Source organism: Chlamydomonas reinhardtii, chromosome 10, assembly GCF_000002595.2.
Source record: "Chlamydomonas reinhardtii strain CC-503 cw92 mt+ chromosome 10, whole genome shotgun sequence".
In the NCBI taxonomy this organism is placed as follows: domain Eukaryota; kingdom Viridiplantae; phylum Chlorophyta; class Chlorophyceae; order Chlamydomonadales; family Chlamydomonadaceae; genus Chlamydomonas; species Chlamydomonas reinhardtii.
Genome location: NC_057013.1, coordinates 5,678,611 through 5,699,665, shown reverse-complemented (window position 1 = coordinate 5,699,665; position 21,055 = coordinate 5,678,611). Strand labels below are relative to the sequence as shown.

Here is a 21,055-nt window from a genome sequence, read left to right as displayed (position 1 = left end):
TGTGGTAGAGTACTGTGGTGGAATGTTGTGTATCCTCTGAAAATGAGCAGTCTGTGCAGCCCTGGCTGTGCGGTTATGGCAACGGCCGGCACGGCCATCAAGAAGCCAGTAGCGTGTCCCTGACCTTCCGCCGCGGTGCGCCACTAGCAATCGCCCGCCAGTTTGTCGAGCTTCAACTACTTCGCTTTCAATACTTCTTGATCGGCTTAGCAGGTTCTCTGCATCTTTCAGCCTGCCGAAGCCGGTTTGCGGTGCTCCTTAGTCAGATGGACTGATGAACACCTCACAACGGCACCGGTGGCATTCACACATGCTTCGTTCCATTCGATTCACCAGCATAGCGCCAAGGACCAGGTTGATTGGAGGCCATACGGGATACAGTTGAAACTTTCTTTCCGACGTCCATCATGTCTGCATCGACGCTTCGACAGGCCTATGGCATTGCCTCGCCTGGCATAACCCTAACACGACGTGCCGGGAGCGTCCCCTTACAATCCTCATCGTCGTGTTGGCGCATCAGGCCAATTGCTATTCACTGGGCTAATATAACACGTAGCCAGTGGGGGTACCCGTGGGGGGTACCTGGGGTACCCGGCCCGGCCACATACTTGCAGCAAACACTCTCCAGGCCGGGTCGCTCTGTGACGTCCCGGACGACAATAACCGCTTCCCTTCCTCCAGCTTCCTCCTTGCCTACTGCATCATTGCTTCCCTTTCTCCTTGCCTGCTGCCGCTGCCGCCGTCGCCGCCGCCGCCTGTATCCGCTGCCGCTCGTTCTGTATGGCTGACTGGAACTCGGGACTGGAGCAGTGGCTGCCGCGCCGTATCTCGCCGCTGTCAACCACCTGCACGCGACAAGGACACGACCCCAGGGAATGTCCGCGGGTGTAAGTGTGTAACCTTGGGTGAAAGGAGATACAGGGTGCGTGTGCGTGTGTACATGTGTGTACGTAGATTCCAGACCAAAGCCAGCTGGATGCACGGCGCACCCCGGGCACCCCGTCAACGCATGTACGGCATGCGAGTCAAAGAGCTCCATTCCTGCCCCTCTCCCTCCACCCTGCCCTCTCTCCCCTCCCCGCCTCACCACCACGTCTTTGGAGTGCACCAGCTCCTTCTTGGGCCGCCCGTGCGCCAGCGCATTCACCGCGAACGCCACGTCGTGCCTGTCCGAGATGGTTTCCTTTCTTGAGTTTGTGCGACTTGTCATGATATGACCTCTACCCCATTCTCCCCACATCAGGGGTTGGACTGACTCGCAAGTGATAGGCCCTGTTGGGCCGGCGCTTTTGGGGCCATTCTGTAAATCACGACACGACTATCGCATGCCTATGTTGATCATGTCAAGTCTGCTTGCTCCACGCATTGTGCCGAGTACTACCTTTGACACCGCTCCCGCGCTTCCCTGCCCCGTCCGGGGCAGAGTGCCACCCCCCCCCCCCACACACACACACGCCCACATACGCACCCGTCCACCATCTCGCCGAACACGGTGTGTTTGCCGTTGAGGTGTGGCTGGGGACTCATCATGATAGAAAAGTGGGCGCCGTTGGTGTTGGGTCCCATGTTGGCGATAGACAGCAGGCCCTGAAAGGAAATTAAGAATGCGAGCAATGCCAGTGAAGCATTTTGAGGCTGAAGTAGTAGGCCGGCTGCAGTGAGCCAATAACGGCCGCAAGATGCCCGCCACTCAGCGTCCGGCTGGCTGGCTGGCTGGCTGGCTGGCTTGTGCTTCTCACGGTTGCCTCTGCACCCTTCCCCGCCTCCCCACACTGCCTCCCTCCCTCTCCCGCTCAGCTTCTCTCCCGCCCTCCCTCTCCCTCTAGCCTCCCTCTACTCTCCCGCACCATGCGGTCGTGCAGCAGCCTCAGCCCTCCGGCGTCGTCCAGGAACTGGCCCCCCAGCGGCGACTCCACCCAGGCACCAGCCTGGTCGATGAAGTCCTGGATGATGCGGTAGAACGTGATGCCCTGGGGAGGGGGAGGGGGTGCAGGGGGGGGTTACATTCATCATCAGTTAAGGAAGTGGTAGACGGTAGACCATGCGGAACATGAAGCGTCCGGTGGGCGTCCGGGTTAGAGGGGAAGGACAGGGCGTCAGATCCGAGTGGACGTGCATGTGGACCGGGATGCGGGGCTGGGCCCCAGGAGGAGCAAATGAAGACACAGGGCACAGGAAATACACGCGCTGCCACTTGCTGGCCACCCTTCTCTGCTCACTTCAAGACGCTCCCCGCCCCCAACGCCGCGCACCTTGAAGTGGTAGGGCTTGCCAGCGGGGTCGCTGCCGGCCTCGCCCGTGCACAGCAGCCGGAAGTTCTCAGAGGCCAGCGGGGAGTCCTTGGCGAACAACACGAACTCCATGCGGCCGATGTAGGTGCCGTTGATGGCGATCTGTGTGTGGGTGGGGCGCGCGGCGGCATGGCATGGTGGTGGCGGCAACGGGACGAGGAGCTTAGGGTAGCTCGCTGGGGGTGTTGTAAGGGGTGGCGCTGGGCGCGTGCGTGGCTGTGCAGGCCAACTTGCTTTTCGCAGCGACTTGTTTCCTGCCCAGACCCTGGTATGGTGTGTGTACCGGTTTTGCCCGGCACCCGTTGCTACTACCCGCGTGTGCGACCGGTGTCTTCGAGTCGCCTGCTCATTGCTTCAACGCCCCAATGCCTGAGCACCCTCGCGGCCTCGCCCCCGAGAAGCCATCCCCACTCACGTCCAGGTACACGAGTGGCAGCGATTCGTCCAGAAACAACTTCCTCAGCCGCTCAATTTCGGCCGGGGGCTGCTTGCTGCACGACACAACAAGAGAGAAGCGGCGATGAAACGCGAGTCATGGTTATCTAGACTCACATGGTTCTGCGCCCGAGAGGTGCTTGCAAGCCATGGTCTTACGTAAAGTCCTACACTTCATCCCCTTGCCTTTCCTGGGCCTGCGGGCTCCCTGCCGCAACTGCCGGCCCTGCTGCTACTGCCGCTACTGCCACACACAACGTACTTGCGCCACGCGACCCGGCGGCGCTCCGCCGCAATCACTGCCTGATACTGTGGAGTGGACACGTAGGTGCCGGGCCGCGTCTGGCCCGCATCCACAATCTGTGTGCGGACGAAAAGGGGAAGTCCGTGGGTGGGTGGGTCACAGTCAAAGGGCGTAGCGGGGGCACAGCCGGCCGCAGCGGGGGGTCGCAGCGGAGGAGGCTCGGGACCAACACCATGGCAGATGAGGTCAATCGGCCATGGCTTGGGTGGAAACTGCACACCGGCGAGAGGCCGGGCGCATGTAGGACTCCCACCGCCGGCCAGAGCTCGGGCAGCCGCAGCAGAACACACACTGGGTCCTCAGCCCCACGCATCATGACGCCAGATATTGCTTCTCTCTAATTCCTTAGCTCCATTGTTAGCTACTTCCCTGTCGCGGCCTGCAGCCACAGCCTGCACTTGACCTTACATGGCGCGGAAATGATAAACCCCACGCTCTGGGCTTGGGCACTGGGCTGGGAGTCTCCTTGACACGCACCTGCGCCATCCGTGTGTTGCAGCACAGCTCGTTGTTGGGGCGGCCTTTGGCCAGGTCGTTAACGGCCTGGATGACCTGTGGTGGTTGCGGGGGTGGTTGCAGTTGCGTTGGTTGTGGCAATGACATGGCGGGAGGACAAGGCCGACAGGGCGGCACGTGCACAGCATGACGCTGCATGACCACAGCGACACTACAGCACCACAACACCGCAACCGCACAGAACACACACACACACACACACACACACACACACACACACACACACACACACACACACACACACACACACACACACACACACACATACACACACACACACACACACGGTACTGCACACCAGTCAACACACCACAACACACCAGAACTGCCTTCCACCACTGCGCCGTGCTGACAACACTGCCCCAACTCCCACGACCAGGCCCACCCACCCAGCCCCGCACCCACCTGCAGCCCCTCCACCACCTCGCCGAACACCACATGTTGGCCGTCCAGGTGGTGGGCGCTGTTCATCATGATGCTGCAGGGGCAGGCGGGTGTGTGTGTCTGTATGTGTGTGTTAAATAAAAACAACAAAACGAAGCCCGCCCAGACGGCGCGCCGGAGTGTGTGTGTGTGTGTGTTATGATGCTTTCACAAAGCGCACATCTGCTACGAATCACACATGCGGGTTGTAGCCGGGCGGTCAAGGCCAAGCGAGCTCGGCGCGGAGCGGCGTGCTCTACTGCGTGCACCTGAAGTGGCCGCCGTTGGTGTTGGGCCCGATGTGTGCCATGGACAGCAGGCCCTGTGTGGGAAAAGGCGGCGCGAGAATGGAAACGTCACGACCCGCTGGGGCGTTGCGTCCATGTTGTGTGCCACGGAGCACAAGGGAAAGAAGCACGAGGGAAAGAACAGACGCGAGTGCGAAGTGTGCGCAGACGCGTGTACGATGTGTGTTGGGACACTAACGCACCCAAGACCGCACCTACCTTGTGCGTGTGCTTGAGTGCCAGGCCGCCGGGGTCGCAGTGGAAGTGGCCGCCGAATATCCCGTCGGCGTCGGCGCCCGTCTGGTCGATGAAGTCATCTTAAATAAATGCGGAGGGCCAACAATGCGGGGGCAGGCGTGGGGGCAAGGCGTGGGTGCGGGTTTGTGCGTCACAGTACCAGTACCCCGCACATGCTTACAGTAGGCCCAGCGGCTCACGGCCTTGCGCCAAAGAACAGGTCAACTGCATGCCCGACACATGATGGTGTCACTGGTTTCAGCACTCACGGATGATTCTGTAGAACCAGCTCCCTTTGAAGTGGAGCACCTTGCCCTCGGCATCCTGCCCCAGCTCCCCTGCACCGCAACAGCGGGGCCCCGCACATACCGACAGTCAGCTTGAGCGGTGTCGACGCTCGTCAAGTTTTATCACTAGTGACTCCGTGTCACTACAAGTTCCGCTGTCCTCATCCGAAAGACCTAAACACATTCTTCACAGCTCCATGGGGACAAAGCGTGGAGGGGCCAGAGGAGCGGCGGGCTTGGAATCTGCTCGTACGGTAGTCTCCGGCCTCGCCACCCACACGCCGTGATCTCCAGACCTCGTGCCCTGACATCATCCAACAGCCCAAGACCTGGCGCCTGCCCGCCATCGTGCAGCACCCACACTTGCGCAGACAGAAACACACGCCCTCCCGCCTGCCCAACCGCATCTCCCTCCCTCTCTCCCTCCCTCCCTGCCTCCGCCCCTCCCTGCCTCCGCCCCTCCCTGCCCCCACCCACGCGGCCCGCCGCCTCACCACTGCACAGCAGTCTGAAGTTCTCAGCGGCTCGCGGCGACTTGCGCGCATACAGCACTGCCTCCACCCGGCCTATCTTTGTGCCGTTGATGGCAATATCCAGCCACACCTGAAGGCAACGTAGCCCTATCAGTTGTTGTATAAATGCAGTTACTTTGCAGGGATTACATGGCCGGCTGCAGGCGGAGGGTCCGTGCTTGAGGCGGGGGTGGCATGAGCGTGGCGAAGAATCGGGGGTGGGGTGATGCTGGCCCTACAGGAACACTCCAGCTTCAGGGGTGGCACAGCCCGCAGGCTCATGCGAGTTGTAACTGTCGCATTATGGATCTAACAGGACGGGACTCCTGTCGCGCACCAGGGGCAAATCCTCATCCTCACGCAGCTTGCGCAGCCGAGCCTCCCGGTTGCCGGCGCCGGCGCCACCGGAAGGGCCGAGCCGGCCGGCGGCCTCGCCCTCCCACTGCCCGCTCGCGTGCGGGAGGGCTGCCGCATAGAGCGCGGCCAGCACCGCCACTGCCGTGTGCGTGACGACAAGGAGGGATGTGTATGCAATCTCGAGAGAAACGTTGTCTGTGCAGAGTACATGTACAATTGCTGCTCACCTAGCGCTTGAAGACAAGGGTGAAACCGCGCCATGCGGAAGGCCTCGCTGGCCCCGAGCGGTGTGTGTCTCCTAGCTAAGAGCTGACGTGACTTGAACGTGCACACCGTGCTATGTCATCCGGCCTGCCGAGCTAACGAGCTTGAAATGGTCTTCGGTTGGACGGGCCTGGCCCACTCGCTCTCGAATGGAATGGGAAGAAGCTAAAACTGTAGCTGCATATGCACAAATGAACAAATCAATTCGCCGTTTCTCAGAGCGTTGTTTTCATGTACTCGCATGTTGCATAGCGATGGGGTGCGCATAACTCTCTTTCCACTTTCCGTGATACCTGTGTTACCGTGCTTCAGATAAGGTTATGAGATACGCTCTCGGCTTTTGTTTGTGGCGCCCCTGATTGTTTGCCTGCACAAATTCCCGCTTTCCCGCGCAACAAGTACCCCACATAGACGTTGACGCATACATTGCTTATAACCAAGGATGTGTTAGGTCGAGTCCAGTAAGAACCTGTGAGCTCCAACACCTAGCAGCGATGCGGTCCGGAGTTCGCCTGCGGCCCCGCACGCCGGGCGCAGGCGGGCCGCGGCCGTCCGTGCACACTCTAATATTGGTCATTGGACTGGGCTTCGCGGTGGCCGTGATGCTGTACTCCCTGCATTACGGTGCGGCCCACCCCTCCACAGCTGCGACCTCTTCCCCCTCCCCTCGTTTCGTTTCTCGCCTGGCGCTCCCTCCCGACGGGCGCCTGACCGTGCCCTAGACGGTGACCCTGCATCCCACAGCGCCGGTGCCGCTGCCAGGACCGGGCCGACAGACGACACGCCCTGATGTTTTCCCCTCCTATTCGGCTTTTGATCTTTCCCTTCCCCTCCCTCTTGCAGTGCACCGGAGCGACGCCACGCTACAGCCCCGGCGGCTGGGAGAGGCAGGCAGCGCAATCGTTCTAGGTGGCGGCCACGTGGAGGACACCACCAGTACGGGCTCGGAGTCCGGCGGCAGTAGCAGCGGCACTGGCACCGGCAGTAGCAGCGGCGGCACTGCCATAGCAGGCGAGGGCAGCGCCGGTGGCAGTAGCGCAGGCGGCAGTGGCGCCGGCGAGGACGGCAGTAGCAGCGCGGATGTGTGTCACGTGGACCCAAACAACGAGTACCACGGGGATGTGGTCACCTGGGGCGACAAGAACATGCAGGTGGGCCGGATGTTCCCTTCCGGGTGGTCGCACCGCATGATCCGCGTGATACGCATGATCCGCATGACCACCCGGTCTGTCACACAGCTGGTCACCCAACCAGTACCTGATCATGTTCCTGATCATGTGAACCCGGGGGCGCTGCAGCGGCCGCTACGATCGGCCAGTCTTATCCTATGTATGAGGTCGCGGGGCGCACAACGGGGGGAGGTGGCGGCGGACGGGCCCGGGAGGCCAGGCTGAGCCCGTACTGGGTGTTTGGGGGTGATAGCCCAGCGGTTGGGTTATAGCCCCGTGTTGGCGTGGGGCTTGATAGGCTCGCTTAGCAGGCGGTGCACGCGGAGCATGGGGCGGGGCTGCGGCACAGCAGGACCGCGGGGCGAGGCACGGCTGGCAATGAAGCGAGGGGGGCAAGACGACTACGGCGGCACGGGCAGCAGCCGGCTGCTGGGGCTGCGGCGGGCGGCGGCGGGCGTCGCTAGGTGCCACACACGCGACACACGCGCACTGATGCTGCATGCAGCGCAGCGCAGCCCCAAGTGCCGACCGGGGGGTAGGCGGATGACGAGCGCAGCTGCGGCTGCGGCGAGGGCGTGCTACACACGCTTTTCCATGGCTAACAAGCCTGCCGCCGCATTACATTGATGACCGCCGAGTTGCATTCATGACAGCCCCCCTCCTGCTTGGGCCCCTGCCCCTACCTTAGCCACTACTCCGCCACTCCCTCGATTTGCTTATACATTCCTTCTGGACCCCGTCCTTCACGCAAGCCCCCCCCCCAGATTGCCTGCCGTCTACCATTTCCTTAACACACACACACACACACACACACACGCACACGCATACACACACGCACAGGCCTCCCCGGAGGAGTGCTGCCAGTCCTGCACCTCCACGCCCGGCTGCAACATCTGGGTCTACTGCGGCGCGGAGGGGGGGTGCGGCTTCGGCTCGCCTCGCCCCAAGGTGCGTGCGCGCGTGCGTGTACTTGTTGTGTGTGTGTTGGGAAGGGGAAAGGGTCGACACCGTGCGTGCAAAAATGCGCATACACAAGTGAACAAAGACGAGACCAGCACCTTGCAACATGGTCTCGTCGTTGCTACCACCGGGCACCATCACTGCACTCCCCGCCGTTGCCTGTGGGGGTTTCTACCTCTATGCATGGGATTGTTCACGACGGCGACTCGCCCGCCCCTACGCGGGGTAAGGCCGCACCACCTACGCGCTCTGGGTGGGGCTGGCGGGTTTGGGTTCACTCGGCGGGCTTGCTTTGGGTTCTGGGATGAACTTCCGGTACCCGCCCTACTTCCACATCCCACACCGCACACAGGGCGAGTGCTGGCTAAAGAAGAACTCGCTGAGTTATGTGATGGAAAACTTCGGCCAGGTAAGGAGATAAGGCATGACATCGCGCGCTTTCGCGCACGATAATGAGGTAGTCGGTAGTGCGGGCGGGTGCATGTCGCGGCGGTGGTCCGTGGGGACCACACCTGCCACGTAGGCTGCACTCCGCCATTGCTGCTGCCCCCTCCCTCCCCTCCCCCGACCTCTTGCCTTCCTTTTGGTTTGGTAGGGTTTGGGCTGGTATTTACAATCCCCCTCGGACGTCTCCCCTCTATACTTGTGGTTAACTCACTCCCTTCTCCACATGAACGGCTACGTACCCTCCCTCCCTCCTTCCCCTCCCTCTGTGTGTTTGTGTGTGCCGCCCCAGGGCCACAGCGCCATCGCCTGGACGGCGGGCGCGGTGTACAGCCAGACCGAGTACCGGCAGTACCTGGTGCAGCGCGAGGAGGAGGCCAAGGTGGGCGTGTGTTGTGTTTGGGTTGATGCTTGGAGGTGATATGTGTGTACCGCGCGCGTGTGTGTGTGTATGTGTTAGCAATAAGCACAAGGAAAACAATACGCTCGTTGGTAAGGGGTGATTGTACGTGTGTGCCGTGTGTGTGTGTGCGTATGTGTGTGTGTGTGTTCCCTCACGGCCGTACGGCCATCCCTTTCGCTTTCCTACTCACACGCGTGCGGCCGTGCCCGGCGCAGGCCGAGAAGGAGCGGCTGATGAAGCTGCGGGAGAACCCCGAGCTGCCGCTGGTGAGGCGTAGGTACACACACACACACACACACACACACACACACACACACACACACACACACACACACACACACACACACACACACACACACACACACACACACACACACGCTGGCCCCGGGTCCTCCGGCCTCGGGCCTCCCTTATGCAGTGCTGTCACCCCGCCTGCTTCTTGTTGCATGGGTACTGTCCCCGCATGCGACATGGCGGCACGCACGCACCCAATACCCAAGCATGTTCGCGTCTTCGCTCGGCAAGTCATGCTTGCGTCCTCGCTCGGCCAGTCATTTTCGCGTCATCGCTGGGCCGCAGGTGTGGATTGACGTGGCGCTCAACGGCACGAAACTGGGCCGCGTGGAGTACGTGCTGTTCGTGAAGGAGGCGCCGCGCGCCGCCGAGAACTTCCGACAGTTGTGCAGCGGTGAGGCCGCGGTACTGGGGGCCTGAGAGGGGTGAGGATTGAGGGTTGGGGTGTCTAGGTTATGGGGTAAGGAATGGATGGTGGGCTGCTTTGGAGGGGCAGTGTGTGTGCGTGGATGCGCACGGCTGCAGCTGCGGGGACGGACGGGATCTGACGCGGCGGAGCGCGGCGCGCACCGCGCCGCATGGCCGCATGGTGGGACGCGGCAATGCCTGACGTGCTGACGTGCTGAGTGTACTGGTGTGCGGGTGTGCGGGTGTGCAGGCGAGAAGGGCCAGGACGCGAGCGGCAGGCGGTACCACCTCAAGGTGTGCGTGTGTGGGTGGTGGTGTGTGTGTGGGGGGGGGGGAGGTTCCATGCATGTTAAAAAAGACGAGAAGGCGTAGCCAAGAGCAAGGGTACAGATGTAGGGGGGGGGCAGTTGCTGTGCGGGATGTGATGGAAGCTTTGGAGGCATGAGTATTGGGGCGTGCAGGCAGGGGCTGGTCTGCGCAGTCAGGGCAGGAGCCACCTCCACCGCCTGACGCCATGTCCCCCCCCTTTCTTTCGTGCTCGCAACGCATCACACACAACAGGGGGCTTACTACTATCGCATCATTGGTGAGCCGGCACATTGGCGCCTTCGTGCCCGCCAGTTGTCACTCGGGTGGTCGCCATTAGACTTGTGTGACCCCGCAACGAGCGAGCGGGCACGTTCCGCATTGCAGTGTTGCACCGGCGGTCGCCCTCGCAGCTGCCTGGCCTGCAACCCCAAACCCAAACCCAACCCAAACCCAAACCCAACCCCAAGCCCGCCTCCCATTATTGTGAGTCATGCCCGGAACTCGCTCCCACCAGACCGCTTCATCGACCAGACGGGCGCCGACGCCGACGGCATCTACAACGGCGAGTTCCACGACGACCCCGGCGGCCTGGCACTCAAGCACACACACAAGGTAATGGTGCGGTCGCTTTGCTACATCGCATACAGTGTCTTTGCGCTATGCTTACCTTGTGCTATCTAACACAAGCGGTATTGATGCGATCGCGTCACGCCGCGTCCCCCAACACACATCGCACTCGCGTCTGCGCACACTCTGTCTCATGCGTGCTTCTTTCCCTTGTGCGTGAGCGCGTGTGTTGGACTGGTTGGCGGAATGACTGTATGTGTGAGCTACACGGCTGCGAGTTGGGAGTTGGGGGTTTGGACTTTGGAGTGGGTTTCGGAGAGGGAGGGAGAGGGTCGGGCAGGGAGAAGCCTGATGTGCGTGCATGGCGTCGTGTGGCGCCGCCGCACACCAGCGCGCGCATCGGTTGGGCCCTGTTCGTGTTGCAGATCGTGGCCGACGCCATCCGAGCTTTGTGCTGCCTATTGCCTGCTGCCACAGGGGCTGCTGTCAATGGCGAACGGCGGCCCCAACACCAACGGCGGGTGAGTGAGAGTGCCACACATGCCACAGATGCGGCACCACGCACACGGCCACGCTCTAGTTTTGCTACCTTCCGCGCGCATCCCCCACGGCATGCCCCAAAACTCGCCTGCCCTCCTGCGGCTGCCTGCCTGCCTGCCTCCTGCCCGCCTGCCTGCCCGCCTGCCTGCCTGCCCGCCTTCCTGCCTGCCTTCCTGCCTGCCTGACCGCCCTGCCTGACCGCCCTGCCTGACCGCCCTGCCTGCCTGCCTGGCCGCCATGGCTGCTCTGCAGGCACTTCTCCACCATCATGGGTCCGGCCCACCATCTGGACGGTAGCTACACCATCTTTGGCGAGGTGGTGTCGGGGCTGGAGGTAGGCGTGCGGTGTGGGGGGGGAGGGCAGGCCTGCGCTGGAGGGTGGGGATTCGGGAAGAGTGGGCTGGGCAATCTGGTGCAACACGGTCGTACAGCGTTCCGAGTTCGACAATCCATGCCCACCTCTCGATCTCTCTCCTGTGTAACCCTCGCCGTGCTCCGCCCTGGGAGACACACGCACACACAGTACACACACGCATGCTGTCAGCGCTTCTTTGTGTTCTGTAATGAACCGTACGTGTGTGTGTGTGTGTGCGTGTGTGTGTGTGTGTGTGTGTGTGTGTGTGTGTGTGTGTGTGTGTGTGTGTGTGTGCCTGCCTGCCCCCACAGCACCTGGAGCTGGTCAACGCGCTGTCAAAGGGGCAGCGCAACAATGAGCTGCTGCAGAGCCAGATGGCGCAGGTGGGTTGGGCTGTTGAGGCGGGTGCTGGGCTGTTGGGGCGGGCATGGTGGTGGTGGGTAGTTCTTGCCAATCCCGGAGAAACCAAGACAAAAATGCACGGGTGGGGATGCCAACCATATGCAACAGTAAGGTGTATGCAACAAGTGATAGGAAGTGGGGCGTTGGGACGCAGGGGGCAGGGGGGAGGTGGGCGGGCGGGAGCGAGTGTGTTGCTGTGGCTTCGTTTGCAGTCAGCCGACCGCATGTGCCGTGCGTACCCTTGCTCAGACGCATCGCTGAACTCTTGCTGCTTTGGCGGTTGTGCCCCTGTCTACTTCGCTACACTTCTCGGTATTATCTTTGCAACCCCCAGCCAAACACATATACACACACACACACATACAACATTTTCCTTGTGCTCTTTAACACACACATACACAAAGTTCTTTAGTTTGATTGTGTTTAACACATACACAAACACGTAAACACGCACACACAGATTGTGGATGCGGGCCAGACGCGGGCCGGCACCTACGTGTCCACTCCCGAGTACCAGGCGGTGATCTCCTCCGAGTACGCGCGCATCGAGTGGCGCAAGTGAGTGGAGTGGAGGGCCGCCGGTAGCTGGGGTTTGAGGGGACAAACAACCGAGGCCGGGCTGGGCTGTGGGCTGTGACAGGTCAGCGAGGTCGGGCTGGGCTGTGGGCTGTGACAGGTCAGCGAGGTCGGGCTGGGCTGTGGGCTGTGAGAGGTCAGCGAGTTCGGGCTGTGCTGTGCTGTGCTGTGGGCCATCGCGTTCGCCACTGCGCGGAGCACGCGCAGCACTTGGCGGCAAGCCGGTGTCACTCTCCCGTAGGTTAGCAAGGTCGCACCTGGGCGGTGGGGGTTTGCTCGGTTGTTGTATCGGCCCAGGCCGGATTGCCGTCGCCGCGAATCCCACACAACCTGCACCTCAGGCCATACAGCCACCACCACCACCACCTCGTTCTCCTAACGTGCTCCGCTACCGTCCTGCTCCCCAAAGCCCTCTCCCCTCTCCTCCTTAGCTGATCATGAATGTACCTCCCCATCCTCCCCCAACTCTCCCTACCACCACACATACACACACACACACACACACACACACACACACACACACAAAAACAACGTCTTATCAGGCAGCCGGAGTGACACACACTTACATACACGCACACACTCGCCCTGCGCAGCAACCAGTCGCCCGTGGAGCTTGCGCGGCTGCGTAAGCTGTACCTGGACCAGAGCCTGCCACTGGTGTACCTGGACGTGAGTGATATAGGAGGGTGGCGGTGGCGGTGCTGGTGCTGGCGGTGGGGGACGGAGGCGGAGGGTACGGGATTGGAGTGGAAGGCAGGCGGCCGCGTACGCATTGCCCACGGTGCGGTGCGGTGCGGGCTCAGGTCGATTTTGGTGTTGCTGGTTTTGCTGGTGGGAATTGCGGGGGTTTGGCAATGAGAGGCGGTGGTGAGTCCGGGAGCGCGGCTGCTGGCGGTGGCCTGGCCGGCCCGTCCTCTGGGGCTGACCGGACGGGGGGGGGAGGCGGAGAGGGTGGGCGGGCTGCCGCGGCGTTCTGTGCCCAGCCCTTACATTGCGGTGCGGGCTCCCTGCAGTGGACCTAACCTCCACCGCCACGTGTTACACCTTCATCCTGCCATCCATCCTCACCACTCCCAGCCTTGTCCTTGTGACCGCCGCCGCCATGCACTCTCACCATCTCGGGCCGACCTACATTCCCACCACCACTTCCAATCATATTGCGTGTGACTGCGCCCACGCCACATCACGCCTCTCCCAAGATGGTCTGCCGTCGACCAGTTCCTCAACTCATCATGAATGCAACCCCCCACCAGGTGGCGATCAAGGGCACCTACATCGGCCGCATGGAGTTCGTGTTGTTCGCCAAGCAGTCGCCGCGCGCCGCCGAGAGCTTCCGGCTGATGTGCACGGGCGAGGCGGGCGTGGCGCCGGAGGGGCACGAGGGCGCCGGCAAGCCCTACCACTTCAAGGTGCGTGCCGTGCCGCGGCAGTGCCGTGCGGCAGTGCCGTGTGGCCGGTGCGGCCGCCGGTAGGGCCGCGCTCATCAGCCGCCGCCAGTTCACCGCTGCTCCTAGTTTCCATGGTTTGGCGCTTCCCGTCGCCCGCCGTGGGCCGATCCCTGGTTTGCATTCCCAGCATGCACGGCCATGCCTGATCGTAAGCTGCAGCTCTAAGTACGGCTCAAATCACACCGACCAAGTGCTCGTGCACTCCATGTTTTGCGGACAGGGCATTTACTTTTACCGCATCATCGAGGGCTTCATCGACCAGGCCGGCCAGCACACCGACTCGCCGCTGGGTGGCTTGTTCCTGGACGACCCCGATGGACTCAAGCTAAACCACACACACATGGTGAGCGGCCGTAGCTCTGCATCGCACACACTGTCTGACGCGTATTGTTTTTCCTTGTGTTCTTTACATATCACACATGGTGAGCAGGGATAGCCACAAGGAATACCGTAATGCTGTCCTTCCCCAGTAGAGATTGTGACGTGGCAACGGGTTTACCGTAGCGCAGATCAAGGTTGTGAGGCGTCAACCCATTCCTTCCCGCGTGGCGCGTGTTACTTCTCCGCCAAGCCGATCAAGCCCATAACACATACCGTACTCCTCCGCCACAACGACCGGGCCGGCACCTCTCATCACCACACTGTTAGCTGCAGCCTTACATCGATCGCTCCCTCCACACACACGCGCGCGCACACACACACACACACACACACACACACACACACACACACACACACACACACACACACACACACACACACACACACACACACACACACACACACAGGGCCTTCTGTCCATGGCCAACATCGGGCCCAACACCAACGGCGCCCACTTCAGTGTCATCATGGGCGCCCCCCACCACCTGGACGGCCACTACACCATCTTTGGCGAGCTCGTGGACGGGTGCGTGCGTGTGTGTGTGTGTGAGGGAAGGTTGTAGATACCAGCCCAAACTAAACCAAAACCAATGCAATAGGGGGGGCGCGTGGGGAGGGAACGCGCCGGGCAGGAAGGATGTAAGCAAGGAGAAAGGGGGGCGTATCGGAATGGTCGCGCCGAGGAGAAAGGAACGCACTGGGGAAGGAGGAAGGCACCAGGCAGGAAGGAACGCGCTGGGAGGAAGGAATGAGGAAACCGCACACAGTAAGGGGCGTTGGGTGCGTGTGCGGTGATGCGCTGTGCTTGTACCTGGCATGCTCCCAAGGCGCCGCACCACGCTCAATGAAGGCATGTTTGCGAAGCCTCTTGGCGCCCACTGCCTTTGCGCGGCCTCACAATGTCATGCCTGCACATCACGAAATTCTAAGGCTTACACATATACACACACATACACATGCTCACACTACAGGCATCACGTGGCGCTCGCCATCAACGCGCTGGCGCATGGGCAGCCCAACAACGAGCACTCGGGCAGCAAGGACGCACAGGTAGGTGCGGCGCCGACTCCAATAGGCGGGTGGGCGGGTGGCCGTGGCGTTGGACCTAGGTGTGGGCTAGGATGTCGCTGGTAGCACCCGACCGCAGTAAAGATACTAGGTTTCAGCCATTGCGCTCAATTATTGCTTTGGCTCAAACACGCCTTGCGGCAGTCACGCCGCCCCACCAGTGCCCACCTGCAGGCATCCTGTACGCACCTTGGCTGCTACCGCAACCTCCACTCGTACGAACCGCACACACACCCACACAAACACACACCCTTCCGCTGCCCCCGCCCAGGTGATTGACAGCGGCCAGGTGCGGCGCGGCACCTATTGGGACGACCCCACCTTTCAGGCCGTCATCCAGCAGGAGCGGCAGCGCATCAAAGACAGCCGGAACAAGCCCAAGCAGTGATCGGACTGATGGATTTGGGAGCAGCTGGAGCTAGCTACGGAGCTGCGCTGGTGGCCCGAGAGGAGCGGGGAAAGCGCGTGGGTGTGGTGGCATAGCAAGGCAGGTGACGGGGGGCAGGTGGCGGGAAGCGGGTGGCTAGAGCCGCACGGGCGGGGCATGGGGGGGGGGGCACGGGGCGGTGCGGCGGTTCGAGGGATGCGCGCGTCGGCGGGCAGGTCGTGGCAATGACAGGGTGTGCGATGGGACAGTGATTAGGCAGGTTAATGAAGTCCCGTAGGGTGCAGCTGATTCCCAGACCCCAGAAGATGGCAAACAATTTGCAACGGCAGGACAGGAGTGGGTGTGGCAGGGTGTGACAGCGGCACAGCACTGGTGTCGGGGCCCGGCTGTTGCTATATATCCGCCTGTCATGTGGCTGAAAGGGTGGCGTTTGGGCAGCAGCAGGGGTTATAGCCAACCGAGCTAGCTAGGTGATTCACGCGCGTTGTTTTGTGTCCCGGACCGGAGAAAGAGTGAGTGGCTGGGGCCTGGTTCATAGGAATGCCGCGGTGCCGCCTGGCTGGTGGTGTAGGCGGGTGGCAACAGCAGAGGCCGGTTCTTACTTCCTGTCTAGTGCCTTGGGGTGGAAGGCGTGACAGCTAGATTCAGCCGGTGGTGGACGATACTGCAGGTGGTATAACTTAGCCCCTGCGCCCAGCTCACCCGAATGTGGTCGTTACCTGGTCGACACGCATCTTGTAGGCGGGGTGCATGGGACATGAACAAGGGGTGTCAGCTTTGTACAGCTGGAAAATGGGCTGAGCCCCATGTAGCGCAAGGGGTTTGACGATGGGCACCGGCGACATTAACAGCACCCTTGCAAGCCCATCCAGCGGGACTGGCCACCAGGGGAGGGGGGTATGCAACTCGGCCTGGATCCAGCCCGGGCTGCATGGGACCCGGCCAAAAGGTGTTCGGACCCCCCAGCGCCTGCTCCTGAGACTTATGGCTGTTCTGAGAACAAACTTCCGATCGCGGGGTCGGGATGGGGGCGAGAAAACAACTTGTTAAACAACTCATCAAGTTGTTATTGCGTGCGCACCCAATCCCCCCGACACCCCCGATGGACAGCGAACAACTTTGAGCAAACATAGGGCTTTTCGGAAGGGAGAACGGTGGTCAAACGGTGAAGCGCGCGCTGCGGGAAGCCAGGGGGGTGAGGACGCAAACAGCGTGGACTGGCCACCGTTCTCCCTTCCGAAAAGCCCTATGTTTGCTCAAAGTTGTTCGCTGTCCATCGGGGGTGTCGGGGGGATTGGGTGCGCACGCAATAACAACTTGATGAGTTGATTAACAAGTTGTTTTTTGCCCCCATCCCGACCCCGCGATCGGAAGTTTGTTCTCAGAACAGCCATAACCTGGACAAGTGTGTAGTCATATGAGCCGACAGGTGTCGCTAGGAATGGGGCGCAGGCCCCCCTACAACATTTCGAGTGTTGGGAGCCATCTTCGGCCGTTTTGGACCACCGACCGATCTATATAGCATGGACTAGTGGAATGGGCTCGAAAGCTAGTCGCCAGGCGATACGCCGCGCACTGGAGCTGCTGTGGGCCCTCAAAGCAACGGCAAGTCGGGGGTAATCGGCCCTTTGCGGGCTCGCTGGGCATTCTAAGGAGCTGCCAGCAGCTACCAGAGTACCGCAAGGACAATAAGAAGCCATGGCTTGGGCTGGCGTGGCCTTAGAAGTCTCAAGGACGCGGCCGGTGTGGCATTAGTTCCCGCCCGGACATGCCCCTGGCGTCGCGAACGTCCATATGGCGTCGCCTCCGGCTCTCCTGCCGTGGTTAGGTGTCTTGGCCAAATAGACATCTGTATGAACACTGTGCGCCTGGCCCGATATAGTTTAGACGTGCGCAGACTTTCTGCACTAAGGTCGCGAAATTCCAGGGGTTTCGCGTTGCGGACTTGCGTAGCTGCGCTGAATCACTGGGACGCCGTTATCTCCTACAATCATATGAGGTTCCTCATATACGGAGCTGATTGCCGGGGCCTTAGAGTGGACCGGTGGCTCCAACAAGAATGTTGGCACATTCTTGCATCGCCAGAACCGCCCAAGCGAAATTCCCTGGTGGTTTCGTGTCTTGGCCAACTAGAAGTGCAGGGGATCCTAACGCGCTTGTCACATCGACAAACGGTTGAGATTTGGGGACATGCACTAAGGTCGCGTTTTCCGTGCCAGTTCGCCGCCCTATGGCGCCCGCCCGCGTGCCCCGGTATCCGCATACCAGCGTGTGGGTTGAGCGCCAAACACTGCCTGTGACCGTAGTTCGGGGGTATGAATAAATGGGAGGCGCCAGGCGCCAAGGGGTGGTGTGTAATGGCACCTGTGTGCCCTTTCCCATATCGCCTTTCACCCTCCCTGTCCTGCTGCCTGCCTCTCTTCCCTGCCGCAGATTCTCCTAGTATACCTGAGCATCAGCCCACAAGTTACAACATTCAGTTTAGCCATGGGTCGGGATGAGCAGAAGCAGTACTTGCACTGCTACACGTGCGGTAACAAGGTGCTCTCGTACAGCTTCATCCGCGTCTGGAACCACCGTTTCGCACTACCTCAGCGCCACCATGGAGCCCAGCAACCCAGTGCTTCCCATTACTCCCCAGCCGCCGCCGGCGAAGGTTGGCTTGCGCATTCGTTTCGAGTGCGCCCAGCACAACAGCACTGTGCAAGCAGAGCTACAGCAGGGCTATGAGGAGGAGCAGGCGCGGAACCAGTATCGGGGCCACTATGCAGCACACTTCTTGTCGCGGGCTTGGTGAACACCAGCATCGCGGCTGGCGCAGCGGCACAGCCGCGTGTACATGGCACGGAGTTACAGCTGCATCAGCAGGCGCCGGGGTCAAGAAGCGCTGTAGTGCCTGTGGCTGCTGCTGCAGCCGCTGCTCCACAGCAGCATGTGCTGCGGCGCCAGGGGTTCCGCAGGAATGCTTCCAGCGTCAGCGGTATCGACCTTGACACTTTCGACCCGCCACCACCGGATGAGCAGTTGGAGACGCTTGCTGCGCCGTCACCGCCAGCGCCGGAGCAGCTAACAGCTGCACCCGCCACAGAGGACGCCGTTGCTGCAGTTGTGACGGCGGTGCCAGAACCGGAGGCAGCTCAGCTGCGCCCAGTCCTGCGGGCCGTGTCAGGCTAATGGACTGGCACCACGCCATCTGCATGCGAGCTGGTGCTGTATGCTATCCTCCGACTTCACTTCGCAGACGTTGTGGCGGTCAGCATCAGTGTGGGGGCGGCCGGCTTGGCGGCGTTGGAGCCCGTGGCTCCCAAGCCCGGGCGCGCCAAGCGCGGGCTCCCCGCAGAGGCACCGCCCGCCCAGCGCGAGGGAGTGCGCAAACGGCTGCCATCTGTGCGCCTGAACGACTGAGTGCATTGGTTTATGCAGTGCATTGGTTACTGATGTCGTAACCACCATATGATCTAGCAAGATAGAGCTGTGACGGGCAAACCCAATTCTTTGCAAGCTTTTCGCATGTACTACATGAATGAACACAGCAGTCTGAACGCCGCGCCCGGCACGCATACAGCATGCGCGCGGGACTCCATAGTGAGGACTGATCTACATGTCTTTATTACCGTACGTTTACGTGATCACCACGCACCCCCTCCGAAAAACAAATTATTTTCTTACCCCGCACCCCCACACGGGTATGACGCCGGTCTGGAGAGGGGCAAAAACGTGTCCACACGTGTTTCTCCGCGCTTGCGCAGATTTAGCCTCCCTCTCTCCGGAATTAAGTTATATGACATATAAGGATGTCAAAGTTTGGCTCCCGTCGCATTTTGTGAGGGTGCCTGTCGGCACATTTCGCGAGGCATGCTTTCGCCAGGGTCGCACTGTAAAGCCCCTGACCATCTAATCAGCCTTATAACGTATAGCATAGTCGACGGCAATCTAGTTTGGCGTTAAAGCAAACGGTCTGCGCGAGCTTGTCGAGCATGTTGACCGCGACATCACTTACTCGGCCACAAACAAGATATTTGAGGTCTCAGTAGTATTAAACAAATATGGATTGAACGCCGGTAGCTATTTCAGTGGTCGACCCGACCACCGTGTCCGACCGTGCCAAGCAGGCCGGAACGCACCCCCCGGACGCCAGGCGGGTTTTAAGCTACTTGGCGATGAGGATCAGACAGAAGCACGTCAGCCGTATGTCCCGGACCTGCTGCCAAAAGTTGGGGTCTGATCCGCATCGCAAACCCTGTCAAACACCACATGCCGTTTGACCCCTTTTCCAGACCGGCGTCATACCCGTGTGCCGCACCCCCAAAACGTTAAGTTTTTTGCACCCCGCACCCCGGCTAAGCAAATTTTTACACTAGCACGCAGGTATGGCTGCGTGCTCTGCACCTGTAGATACAGAGACCTTGTGCTCAGAATGTACTGGTGTCACCCACCAGCGCCCGCGTGCCTCCCTACCCCGCCTACCAACTAACACCAGCGCCAGCGTGCGTTCCTTTCTCAGTCCCAGCCGTCACCTGCCGCGCCTACCAACACCAGCGCCAACACCAGCGCCAACAAAGCAACATGCGATATAAAGAACAGTATTGCGGAAGGGCTCGTGGCTCGCGATGTACGGTTTTGCGTGAAGAACGGCCCCATCCGGGTATTTGGCACGCCCTCGGCACCTCCGAAGAAAATTATTTTCTTATCCCGCACCCCTCCAAGGAAAATTATTTTCGTACCCCGCACCCCCCCTCAAGGTGCGGGGTAAGTCGGGATTTTTGGGAAAATTATTAATTACATGCGGGGTGATCTCTTGCTGGTAAGGTATGTATGTACATCGTGTAGCACATCACCTAGAAGTGCATGCAGCTTTGCTTCGGGCGCGCATGCGTACCGTAAGGAACCTTGACATTCATGGCCGATATTCTCTCATTTCTTAGTACCAGGGAAGCCTTCCCTAGTACCGTACAGTGCAGTATGTGTGTGTGTGTTACAGGATTGGAAGTGTGCATTCCTAATACCTGCAACGAGACTAACCGAGCCGCAAGGGCCCCTCGTCTCCTGGAACTGGATTGTTAGTTGCGTCTTGCACACCGTGTGCACCGTCGTGGTGCTGCCTAATCAAAAGACAGCGCTTAGACCAAATATCACGTACGCAGCAAGCCAACTTAAATTGGTTAGCACCTTGCATAACCTGCTTCATTGAATCAGAGCTGATACCGTACGTTGATCTGACACACGTGTACGCTTCACACTCAAGTAAAACATGCCGTTCATCCTCTACTCCTTTGTTGCAGAGGGGGCAAAGCCTGGCATTTCTAGGTGCAGTATGGAGTCGGAAGTGAACAACGCAACAAGGGAAGAACGCCGTGGCCGTACAATGCAGTATGGAGTCGGAAGTGGAAAGAAGTGAAGGGCAGCATGGCTGAGAGTGCAGTGTCAGCA

General features: G+C 60.6%; 2 protein-coding genes across 2 annotated transcripts; one reads left to right on the top strand and one right to left on the bottom strand.

Moving 5' to 3' along the window:
• Window positions 1-21: 21 nt before the first annotated feature.
• CHLRE_10g460650v5 (uncharacterized protein) lies at window positions 22-6,085 on the bottom strand. The gene is made up of 15 exons (XM_043067146.1): window positions 5,877-6,085; window positions 5,630-5,787; window positions 5,275-5,383; window positions 4,763-4,831; window positions 4,476-4,573; window positions 4,239-4,291; window positions 3,952-4,024; window positions 3,508-3,582; window positions 2,989-3,086; window positions 2,707-2,782; window positions 2,253-2,393; window positions 1,848-1,970; window positions 1,469-1,587; window positions 1,088-1,166; window positions 22-845 (listed from the first exon to the last, which is right to left on the bottom strand). Exons 1-15 carry the CDS (start codon window positions 5,908-5,910, stop codon window positions 702-704), a joined length of 1,449 nt encoding a protein of 482 aa, XP_042920543.1. The 5' UTR covers window positions 5,911-6,085; the 3' UTR covers window positions 22-701.
• Window positions 6,086-6,193: 108 nt separating this feature from the next.
• On the top strand, window positions 6,194-16,479 carry CHLRE_10g460600v5 (uncharacterized protein). Its single transcript, XM_043067145.1, has 20 exons — window positions 6,194-6,537; window positions 6,757-7,064; window positions 7,923-8,030; window positions 8,395-8,451; window positions 8,779-8,868; window positions 9,105-9,155; window positions 9,469-9,577; window positions 9,842-9,885; window positions 10,153-10,177; window positions 10,415-10,512; window positions 10,945-10,988; window positions 11,260-11,341; window positions 11,674-11,745; window positions 12,225-12,322; window positions 12,934-13,009; window positions 13,594-13,749; window positions 14,009-14,131; window positions 14,577-14,695; window positions 15,141-15,219; window positions 15,509-16,479. The coding sequence occupies exons 1-20, from the start codon at window positions 6,408-6,410 to the stop codon at window positions 15,623-15,625; spliced, it is 1,986 nt and encodes a 661-aa protein (XP_042920542.1). The 5' UTR covers window positions 6,194-6,407; the 3' UTR covers window positions 15,626-16,479.
• Window positions 16,480-21,055: the final 4,576 nt, after the last annotated feature.